Source organism: Neolamprologus brichardi, chromosome 11 (assembly GCF_056152115.1).
Source record: "Neolamprologus brichardi isolate AB-2024 chromosome 11, ASM5615211v1, whole genome shotgun sequence".
Classification (NCBI taxonomy): Eukaryota; Metazoa; Chordata; class Actinopteri; order Cichliformes; family Cichlidae; genus Neolamprologus; species Neolamprologus brichardi.
Genome location: NC_142114.1, coordinates 4,976,343 through 4,988,623, shown reverse-complemented (window position 1 = coordinate 4,988,623; position 12,281 = coordinate 4,976,343). Strand labels below are relative to the sequence as shown.

Genomic DNA, 12,281 nt, shown 5'->3' with positions numbered 1-12,281 from the left:
AAGCAAGAACTCACAACAATTGCACGTCAGTCCGGAGGAACAAATAAAGGAAAATGAACTCCTACAGAGAAATACTGACTTTTGTGCGAGCTCCGTGTCTGTGTGCATCACCACTGCTTCTGTTTTGTTTATGTGATGATTGCGTGTGTGTAAAAGAAGCACCTCATACAGCCCGCGGCCAGTCAGAGTCTGCCAGGCACACTGGGGGAAGACAGCATAAGTAAGTATGTGCTTAGAAATGTGCACGTATAATAATCAACATGTGTGTATAAGCTTTCCTTTACCATTGACTGCTGCTATATGCAAGTGTGTCCGAGTTTACGTACTATAAACACTATGATGCAAAGCAAAGGCAATCCCACCCACACGCTCTGTACTAAAACCCCGTTTTTCTAGTTGCATTTAGAAGATGTATTTCAAAAACTGCAAACTGACCAGATGCCTTCTCTTGCTGGGAATTTACATCGAACGTAAAGGAGAGAGAGAAAAAGCTGGCAAATTTCAACTCCATTTCTGTTATCCTGCCAATTTGTGGTTATGGAGGAACATTGTTCACTACCTAGATTCTTCCCTCTTTCCCTCCTCCAGATCTCTCCCTTTTACATTCTGCTTCCATACAAGCTGTCAATTTACTCTCTTGAGGGAGCAGAGCAGTTTTCTTCTCCCTCTCTATTCTCTTGGTCTTCTTGAGGAAATATGCTGTGAAAAGAGCTGATTATTATATGGCACTCCAAGCTGCTTCTCTGAGTCTTGATCTCTCCATCTCACTCACTCTCTCGCCATCATTCCTGCTTTATTTTCCAGTCTCTCGCTCTCTCTGTGTCTCTCATTCAACCCCTTCCCATCATTTAATTTCGTCTGCAGATGAGGACTGGTGAAGAAACTTTTTCCTTCACCATGATGTGCTTTCTTTGCTATTGTGTCTCACCAAAAGACTCATTACTGTCCTTCCTCTCATGTTGAAAGTGCTATTTCTGTGAATGAAGGACTAACAGGTGTAGAGAGAGTAACAGAGAGAGAGAGCGAGAGACTGGGAGACAGGAGGAAGATGTGATCCATCTCAATAAAAGAAAAAGTATGGTGTCATTAATGCTTTTTATTACACGGTGGAAAAAAAGCACACTTAGCAGTTTATAGATCTTAAGGTGGCTGACAGGAGGTTCAACAATACACACAAAAAGATCTATACATAAAGTGATGCTCTTCCTCTCTCTGTAGAAAATCAAAAGTGTTTCTTGTCCAGTGTTTAAAGCAAGAAAACACAATTTACTACACTTTGGCATTAGTTACACAATAAAACCAAAACGTCCAACAGAGGTTTTGTGTTTTCTGTGGATTTTGCCTCATCTGGTCCATAAAAGCATCGTCACAGACACATTCTTTGCAAAACAATTTGGGGATGCTTTTGGATCACTATTAATCACATTACTCATCCATCCATAACTGTAATACATTGTTGATATATTCACACATCTCTGCACCTATTAAACCAACTCATTCACCAGTTTTGGGCAACTAAGCCACATTCATCCATATCTGTCACATCTGTCGCTTTTTCCCCAGCTATCCACGCAAGCTTTCATATCCTATTCTTCTATAAATGCATCCATCTATCCATCTGGCCATGACGCTTTGGCCTCACACACATCACTACATGCTGGCTTTTGCGCATTCATTACTCTCCATTTCTGACATGAAAGATATCTCACTTTGGACATTACAGACCTCAGTCCTCTCCCCTGCCGATCCCAACCATCCACTTATCTGCCACTTTCTTTTTCTTGGTTTTTTTTGCCTTACATTTTACATTTTTTGCCTCTGCATCTTAGATGAAATGACAAAGCTCAGATTCTTTCCTTCTATCAGCCATCCAGCTATCATGCACGTCATCACACACAGTCTCTTATCCTGCTCTTTTTTTCCTTTTGCCACAAGCCTGCAAATATAGACCCTGCCACAAGACACAGGAGTGAATATGCGCCTTACCGCAATCACTCGTTCGTCTCATACTCCACCTTTTTCTGCAGTGGACTCAGCTGCAGACACTCACTGTTGCACCTCTCTCTCGACCTCATTTGTACATATTGAAAACAATGTGAACCTAAAAATTCCAAATTTTAATTAATCACTCCATAACTAACTCCACCTGCTGCCACTGTGCTTCTACCTCAGCCCTTTTCCCCATTGCTGTTTCTTACAGAATGGCTTCTTGAAACCACTTCTGATGAGGCTTCAGTGAACAGTAGGTCAACTGTATCAAGTGAAATGAAAGATGCATCTCTCGGGTCCTGTGTCAGGCATTTAGTGGATTTATAAAGGATATAGCTTTCAGATACTGTTCACCTGCTATATTTATATATGTTTTTTCTTAACTTTGGAATTTTTAATAGACTCAACAAAATAGGAAAACATTTTGTATACTCGTACAATAAGCCGGTCTTTTCCAGATACTATTGTTTTTCCCAGAGACTAGGTCGATTACTACGCTCCGCTTAAGTGCAACTCAGTACCATTAAGAGCTGACAATGCAGGTCATCAGGATTGCAGATCGTCAGCATCACTGGAGATTTTACTTAATATAACTCAGTGCTTAATTGCAAATACACCATGGAAAGCAGAGGAGCATAAACGGAACTTTTCAAGTTCAGACACAATATTTAATTAAGACAAACACTAATGTTTGCCCCTGTTTGTCTTTTAGCTTGACTTCTTAGTTGTCTTCCTTCAGTTCATTTAATACTTCACCAAATAAATTCTCTACATTTTGTTTTCATTTGTTAAGTCCTTGACTTGCTAAAGTACCAGCAAATCAAGACAGTCAAAACAGTCAAACTCAAAAACCTTCACAGCATCAGTTTTGCTTGCAAAGGGATATTAAATCAATGTTTCCTATTCAGCTATTGCAATTCCAAAAGATTCTCTCTTCTTCCTTCTGTCAAACTCAACCTCTTAACATAAATTCTCTTCTACTTCTCGTTGACCTTATCTCCCTTCTCACCTTAAAAAAATTCCAGAATTTCACCTTGGGTAAGAGAATAGCTGGAAATATATGTATTTGCCCATTAAGCATGAAAAACAGAGTGCAGGTAGAGTGCTGGGTTGTTACTGGATCTGAATAGGCATTCAATATGTGAATATTTCCAAAAGTTAGTACGATCGACCCACAATTAGTCTGTGTTGCACTATTTACACCATTTATATATATGTGCAGCCCTGTTTGTTTTTAACCATTACTTAGTGATAACGATCAAGTATGGACATCTAACAGTGCCCGTCTCATTAAAATGAGTCAAAGTTCCATGAATCTGAGTTTAATCAAGCTCAGGGATGCTGGAGTGTAACTGCCTCCTCTACAGAGGTTTTCGAGAAAACAAGTTACCAGTAGACGTTTGGTAAACTGGCTCTATACAGGCTCATCGTTTCATTTGAAGGGACTGCTGGTGTGTTGTTTTTTTGTTTTTTCATTTTCTTTTAGTGCTGCCTGAGGTGATTTTGGTTCATCTATCTTGAAGTGTGATCGGATGTGTGTGTATGAATTTATGGGCAATCCACATGTTTCTTCAGTGCCCAACAAAATAAGGCCTGGATTATTGTGTAAGATTTTCTTTTGGAAGACTGCGAGTGTTTGAGAATGAAGCTGGGTGAGGGGCGAATGCATGTGTGCTGGATGACCTGCGGGATTCATAAAGCTAGTAGTTTTACAAGGCCTAGTCTCCTCTTCTGAACTTTTTACTGCTGAGTGACGTGCCACTTGGCTTCCTGTGAAATCCTTCTTTTCCCTCTCTTTTTTATCTCAGTTTCTGCTCTCCATTTCTCTTTCTGCTTGCTTTCCTCTTCATCCATGCCCCCTCCCACCATGTCTCTGTCTGTTCCTTTCTTCCCCTCCCTCTACGTCTGGCAGTAAAGGCTGATGGAGTGTGAAATTAGAAAGTGTATCATATTCTGCTCTGTGGCTCCATGTCCTGAGCTATAAGCTATAGCTAGTCAGAGTGAAAAATAACATGCAGTGAAACAGATACATTAACATGGTTTTGTGTGTACATGTGCGCGCGCGTGTGTGTGTGTGTGTGTGTGTGTTGAAAAGGACAGTTTAGCCGGCCTGCAGCTTATCTGAAATTACTTATCTCACGGATGATACACTGGGGCTTCTTCCTAAACTACAGGACTGAGCATGGATTCAAATTATGGACAAACATAAATACACACCTGACTCAGATGCTGAGTGCACACAATTTGAATAGCCTGTTGTAAACAAAATTTTAATAGTTTTGATAAAGAAAGTGCACAGAGTGAGAGATAGATCCTCTCACTAATTGAAAAAGACAAGTCCCCAGTATTTGATCAAATACATGCATAGTCACAAGAAAGAGTTTGCAGACCAAGATTTCTGTACTTACTGCTGATACAATATATAACCGTCATCTGATTTGCAAAATACATAAAGAACTGAGTGTAAGATGAAGTCCACACCACACTTTATGAGCAATGAATGCATCCTAATCCTGATTTTTTAAACGTTTTTTTGCGACTGTAATTATCTGTTAGGTGTACCTGCTGCACATTACATTCGCTTCCAACACAACTCACCGTCTCAGGTTCACTATTTGTTCCACCTTGGACAGCTATCAGTTTGCTTACAGTGTAGCTTACAAAGAGCAACCTACAAACCTTGTTCCCGAGATGCTGTAGCCGATTGGTTCAGAGCACTATCCACCAAGTGGCTATTAGAACAGGAACCAGTAGTACCACATCATGTGAAGTGGTCTTAATAAAAGGGAACACTGGATCGTCAAAGTATATCGTGGAGTCAGTTAAACTTCAGGGATATAAATGTGTCCACTCTGGAAGTCACTTTCACCTGCTTTGGTGCAAATTAAAGTGACAGCAGTTGCACAGGAGGCTCAACAACAAAACCTCCAAAAATAAAATAAAAAAAGAGAATGTCTTTGGAGCCATAGACCATTGTTACTTTTCTTGTCATTCTTGGTATTATGGGAAAGTACCTGCAACCCATTCACATTGCACAGGTGTTCCACTTCTTGCAGTAGGACATTTTCATTGGCGCAAGAAGCTTTTTGTGTCTCCCAGCACAGTCTCAAGAATAGGGGGTAAATACTGTACACAAGAACAGCTGGACAGGTCTGTAAAAGTGCATCAACCAAGCACCAAGACCCAAATCTGCTCTTTTGTACAAGGAGGAGCAGGAGGAGCTCTACCACAACCCTACAAAATTCTTCAGTAACATGCACACATGTAACCTACTGTGTTAGCATACGGTGCTGCGTACGTATTCGCACCGTGCAGTGAGCACTCCTGTGCACAGATCATAATAAAGGACCAAGAACCCTCATGCCACCCTCACGGAGGCCGATTCTGATAGGCTGAGTAGAAACATGCACAAGTAGCCTGCTGCATGCATTTTATGTCTCCTCCTGTTTCTCATCACATAAAGCAGCAGATACCATGCCTTGTTGCTGGCTCAGTGCCCTTCTATGGTCATGTTCAGCTCTCCTTCACACTCCTGAGACTGTGCTGAGACACAAAACTTCTTGTGAAGGCATGTGCAGAAGTGCAATCCTGGAGGAGCAGGTCTGCTTGTGCAGCCTGAATGGGCTGTAGGTATGGTCACATGGACACACTAGCCTAAAGCGAAAGTAGAGAGAAATTAGTCAGGAGGGAGAAGGAGAGAGCACTGATCTGTAGCCAACATGCACAAAACCTCCCTTTTTGGGAGTTGTGTTGTTTTTGCCTCTCCAGTGGACTTGTCATTTTTATTTGCACCAGAGCAGGGATAATGGACTCACAGTGATTTATACTTTGTAACTTGACACACTGACATCTCTGAGGTTTACCTTATATTGTGTTATACTGTGATCACCTGGTGTTCTTCATTTTTTGAAGTGTGTTTTTGTTCAAGGTATATATGAATATTTGAAAGACGATATCTGTTTGTGCATCCATTTAAAAATGTCATAGCACCATAATGAGTGACTGACAAGACAATGACACATCTAGGCTTTAATTTAATTACTGTAACTGTAAGCATGCATGTATGTGCTTACCTGCAGCAGACCAGACACCTCTCCTTTCTGAAGCGGCATGGCAATGGAAGGAGTGAACGGCTTACTTTCCTCAACTGGTTTGCCTTTCATGAAGTGTTTTCCTGCCTCATAGACGTCCACCACAATCATCTTTCCTTTAAACTCCACCCTTTTAGGTACCAGCACCTGCAAATCGGAGGACATCATAACTGACTTCACTGCAAAAAAAATACACAAATAAAAAACACTTTAAGGCAAAAATTCTAACAACTCCATATTGCTAAAATTTCAAGGTAGAATATAATGGATACAATTTTGTTGTTTGCCGCTTAGTCACCTTCTGTGGAGTACATGGAAGATAACTCAAAGACTTTAATGTGACTGACGTAAAACAGCAGACCTATATAACCGTCCACTCCACCAGATAATGTTCCCTGGTTCTTTACATCTGTCAGCCTCCATACTGATTTAGCCAGTCCACGGCTTCATAATAAAAACCAACAACGACAACAGCGGAAAAAAACAAACAAACCCCCCCAACTGAGTGCTTTCAGTTCCATTTATGGAAGACCTCAAGGTCGACAAGTACAGGAACAGCTGGGCGCTAAACCAGAGGGAAGGATTTGCTGGTTTGTCTTATTATTTCACCATGGCAACTGCACATCTTAGCTGATCACAGCAGGAAGGAAAGGGAAAACAAAGAGTTATAATTACGGATTCATGTGGAAGGGAATTTGTTCTTAATGACTTATTCCTGTAAATAAAGACTGTATGAAAATACTTTTTCCTTCAAAGACAATTTCAAACTAGCTACAAAGTCAACAAGCTGATAATGATGTACGGTGTATGATTATCGTGCCGATTTACTCCCTTTCTTCGGCTCTTCTTTTCAGATTCAGTCGTTTTATGTAGTAAACACTAATTAAATGATTTGGTGTGCGTGCATTTTTGAAGGATGTCAGGCAGTTATAAAAACTTCTTAAATTCTAATCACTGCAAAAGTGTGACTTTCTTTGTGAAGAAGGCATCATTTTTTATCAAACTTTGTGAACACCTTAGGAGAATAATAGCAGATGTAAATCCATCCACCTAGATGGATTTCATCTGACACTACACAATAACCTTTGAAAAAGTTGTTTGAGAACTTGTTAGCGTATTATTATACATCATTAAAGATACAGATGATGTACAAAATGAATAATGATGATAATAAGATGGCATGTCACTGATCCTTGTCCCTGCTATAAGTCCTGTAACGTTTTTGCTTAATCCTTTCCAAGGACAGATCAGAGTTCGGGTCATCAGCCTCAGACATGCTGGGAATTCAATGTCTTGTACACATTGGCTTCAGCGAGGCGCTGACGTGCCGACTCGGATCATCTGGTGGTCCGTCTAACCATTACACTACTCTGCAGGGCTTAGGCACTGACTGAGCAGAGAATAGCGTATGAACTGGAGGAGAGATTGTTACTGGTGTGATGGCGGGGGCACGCCTGCCTCAGTGTTAATCTGTCAGCCTTCATCCAGCTGGTAAAATATGATAGGAGACAGAGTGCTGGCCAAACAGACACAAAGCCAGCACGACGTCTGCCCAATCAACACACCTGCTGCTCAACACTCTGACCACAGAGAGAGGCTGTGTGTGTGCGTGTAAGTTACCAGCAGCCAGACTGTGAGTGGAGAGGTGAAACCGCAGGGCTGTGGAAGAGATAGCTGTCTTTGTGTGTGTGTGTAGGTGAGGGTCATTCGTTGCCCATTACATAGTGATTAAATGATGAAAGAGCTTGTCTGATTTCATTGGAAACCCCCTCTCCTGCTGCCTCACTCAGACACTAACACATACACACACACACACACAGGTGGGTTGGGTACCTATTACAGCCGTCAGGATAGATATCCATCTGATGGTGTAAAAGTGAAACTAGGCCATTTGTTCACTCTCACACCTCTCTCTTCCTTATTCCCCATTTCCTTCAGCCCGCACATCCTCCTCCTGTCCTTTCCTTTCCTCTCAAACTCATTGTTTCTTTTACAATTGAACTACCTTAACTTCCCTTTCTCGCCATCCATTATTCCATCCATTTACACTTTTATTGCTACACAAGCTTTTTAGCAATAATAGCACAGGTTTTAGAATAATTTGATCTTTATGGATCAATATGGTAAGAATTAAAGTGAGGCTGAACTCACAACATCTGTAATGTATAATGTGTATGAACTGGAGATCAGTGAGCTGCCTTAATGGTCCCATATAACGCTCCTTTTGGACAAGTTAACGTCTCCTGAATGTGTCTGTTATGTTTCAGGTCACCACCTTTTGTTTTCTCTGCCATGTGTCTATTAACCTCTCTGTTTTAGACGGATTCCAAATGAAGCTGGTTGTAACTTTCAGTCTGTTGCCCATGACCCCTTTCATGCCCTTTTCCTGTGACTTACCTACTATTGCTATGAACACCTGAGTTAAAACAGAACCAATGTGTCTGCAGTGAGACTCATAAAAGTGAGCGTGTAAGAGGAAGAGCCGGTGCTTTATGAGCACTCGTTTCATAAACATCACCTAAGGCTACGTCCATCGTTTTCTCTCCATTTTGGCCTCACGTCCACACTGACACGGAAATGGTGGAAAATCACAGCGTTTGATGGAAAACGCTCTCAAAAACGCGTACATTTGCAAACTGGACACCAATGAGTTACAAACTGATAGCAAACTGATTAAATTTTATTGCCGTCTTGATGCACCAAAGTTGCTTTGAAGACAGCAACTAACTGAGCGGTTGCAGACCAGGTCCCCGTCTTCAAACCAACAATTTCAAAGGCAACAGAATCACAAATTGATTGCAAACGATGCCTTTTTTACTTTTACGCATCGTTTTCTCCGCGGTTTGTCCTCATGTCCACACTGAGACGGTGTTTTCACTCTCAAAAACACATACATTTGAAAACGGTGCTTTCGCGTCGCAGTGTGGACAGCGAAAACGGAGAGTTTCTAAAACAATGACGCATGTTAGTCATGTGATGCAGTCATGTGACCAATTAAACTAAGATAGCGGAGGGCGCTATACAGCAGTTGTTTTGCTTGCTCTCAGTTTGGACAGCCCTATTAAAGATTAATATCAGTCTGTACATGCTCCAGATAGCTTTAACTTTCTTTAACTCTCACTCGCTTTTGCAACTTTGTACTTTTGTGTTACTCGCAGCAACAACTCCACCTCATTGTTAGTCCATTTAAAAAAACTCGGTGCTTTTCCTCGACATTTTTCGGGAAAGCAAATAAGCGGCAGACAGAAATGTGGCAGGTCGAATCTTCTTGCGTTTCACGCATGCGCAGGACTAGAACGTATGCGTTTTCGCCCGTTTCAATGTGGACGCACAACTCTGTGAAAACGACTGAAAACGCTAGTGTGGACGCGAACAAAAACACCATTTTCAAATCTATCCAGGCTAGTGTGGATGTAGCCTAAGTGACAAAAAGCTTGATTTTATCAGTCAATGTTGTAGTTACAAACTTATTAAATGGCTATTTTTGCAGCGAAATTAGGGATCACTTTGTAAATGATGGGAAGCACGACATCCTACTACAAGTTACTGGCAGCTAATTAAACTGTAGTCTTACATGTGGGCTCTAACAGCTATAAAAATGCAAAAATTCTTCAGGAATGATTTGAAGAAGATGACTGATTTCCAGGTGTTCCCTTTCCCAGCATTCCCGGTCTAATTCATACCAAGCATCTGTTTGATGTGCTGAAAAGACAAGTGTGATTCATGGAGTGTGCACCTCACCACTTATGGGACTTATGGGACTATTGCCCGTGGAGTCTGTTTTAACAGCACTAGAGCGTCCCAAACTATTTCAGGCAAATGTTTAAAGTGTTTGCATGTTCAGCAGGAGTATGGATATTTCAACACAAGAGGGTCAGAGATTGTGCTTAAGTACGGTCAGCTGACACACATGCCAAGACATACACAAATCCAGGCACGCATTAAGGAGTGCGCACTCACGCAACGCACACATGAACCGAGTAACACTTGTAACTGAAGTTTATAGCCTCAGACGAAAGTGCAAAGGAGGAGGAGAAGAGGGGAGGAGAGGGAAGTGGAAGGGAGGAAAAATTATTACCATCCTTTGCCCTCCCTGCTAATAAAAAGCATAACTTCAAACATGTTTCTGATGATGGTTAAAGCAGGAGGAAATTGATTTATTTGAAGATGTTTTAAAGTGGATTTTTCACAGGTTGAGAGAGGGTCTTTGAAGCCATGCAAAGGTATATGTGTGTGTGAGTTTGCAGGATGGAATGTTCATGTCTTTAGGGCTGACCTTAATGTTAGTACAGTTTAAAAAAAAAATAGTACTGCTGCTATCAGCCTCCAAATGCTGCCATGACCACCGCAGGGTTTATGTGTGTATTTGTGAGTGTGTTTGATATTACAACTAACCTAGTTTACTCAATACAAGCTCAAGCATCTGACACCTAATGTGACTAGTCCTGAGACATGAAGAAGAGTTGGAAAAGTTTCACGCTGAAAAAACATATTCGTTAAATTATTGATTAATTTGCCTTTCCACTAGAGTTGTCTATGGAGGAAAGTGTATGTGGAGAGCATCTTAAGCATTATTGATCCATACAGTGCAAGAGCTTGGCTGAATGGTTCTTTAGCAGACAAGCTATTCATAAGTCTGTGCACTTAGATTAAATTTTCACTATCAAAATATGACATTTTTTTAAATATTACCACACTAAAATTCATACTTTTTGTAGAGAATAATTAAATTCAGCAAAGGCACGGCTCACAGTTATCCTCACTGGCTCCTTGAGGTTGCATTTAAGAAATATATTCGATATATAAACGGTGAGAAACAAACACGATTTATGGATTCTGTGCTTGAGTCGTTTGTTAATGTATCTGGACAATAACCATACCTGTTCGTAGTACTTGTTGTGAGCCACATAGTATTGGGAATCAAATGACTCCTCTGTCACCAACACATGCTGTCTCTCCCCTACCTGCACAGACAGAGGGAGAGAGAGTGAAAAGGAGAGAGAAAGAAGTTATCCAGTGGATTTACTCAGACAAAAAGGAAAAATTGGACTATGTTAAAGGTGGACATCAATTAACCATTCACAATAAACAAGCTGTAAAGCCGTTTGATTTAGGCTCATCCAGTAAAACTGTGCTAGTTTCGCTGAAAAAGAACACATTTACTGCTGCAGCGCACAGCAGACGTTTATGAATGTCTGCCGTGCATAGATGCGTTGGCTATGGGGTTGCAGTTTTTGTTACATAGGCCGCGTTTCTTCTTCAGTTTTAATTCAAGCAAGCTTCCTCAGTCAAGCTTCTATTCACGGAGATCCAATATTCAATAAAAGCTTTGCTCTTTCACGTTTTTTTCAAGTTTTATGTTAGTGCCCGCCGTTCACCTTTTAATTAAAATCTCAAGGTTTCAGAGCCACTTCAGTTTTAGTGCTTTGCAAAGAGATGGCGAGCACTATTCAGTTCAGAAAACTGCATTTAAAAAAAAAAAAAAAAAAAGTCTATACACGATGCAATTCAAATGCATACAGAAAACAGTCTATTCAGGACATCAGAAAATCAAATACTACAAGGTCTCCCCATCTGGCAATTTAGTGTTGGATGAAATGAGAGAAAGCACATTTTTGTGGAGGAATGTTGTTGACTCTCCGAAGGATTAATAGAAGAGTAGAAGAACTTTTTTGAAAGTTCTACAGGAAAGAATAAAATCTATTTAGGACTAGTTTTCTTACCAAAAAGGGGGAAGTGTTTCCATATTTGAACAAGTATCAATTCATCACAGTTTCTGTACTTCATGACTATATATACGCCCGTACATTTCCTAAACGGCTAATTCATTTTAAGTATATTAACAGGTATAAATTATGCATTAATTCTTCCCTTCATCTCTGATGTAACTTTGGCCAGTATCACCTTTAGGGTCATCTTCTTGGGCAGCCGTGACTAAAAATGACCAATGGATCAGTAGCTCCACTTGTGTTAAATCCTTGCATTTTCACTCTTCTCTTTATTGTAGACTTGATTAATGTGCACATGCATCACCCGGCATGCAGCCTGTTTCAGTTGCTCCTTTTTCTCCATATTTGAACTTTTATTTTTTGTCTTTGTCTTTTACTTAGTATTAGAGTGTTTGTTTTCATAGTTTTCTCATAATTTCCTGCCTCCTGGAGATTTTTCATGACCTTGTTGTGAAGAGGTTTTTCTATATCA

General features: G+C 40.6%; 1 protein-coding gene across 1 annotated transcript in view; it reads right to left on the bottom strand.

Annotated features, from left to right (window-relative positions):
• The window catches only part of cdkal1 (CDK5 regulatory subunit associated protein 1-like 1), a 257,115-nt gene that overhangs the window by 9,340 nt on the left and 235,494 nt on the right, over positions 1–12,281 (bottom strand). The window contains exons 13-14 of the mRNA XM_006795862.3: positions 10,961–11,044; positions 6,063–6,227 (exon numbers count right to left, since the gene is read on the bottom strand). Coding sequence (XP_006795925.1) covers positions 6,063–6,227; positions 10,961–11,044 — 249 coding nt within the window. The remainder of the gene's footprint in view (positions 1–6,062; positions 6,228–10,960; positions 11,045–12,281) is intronic.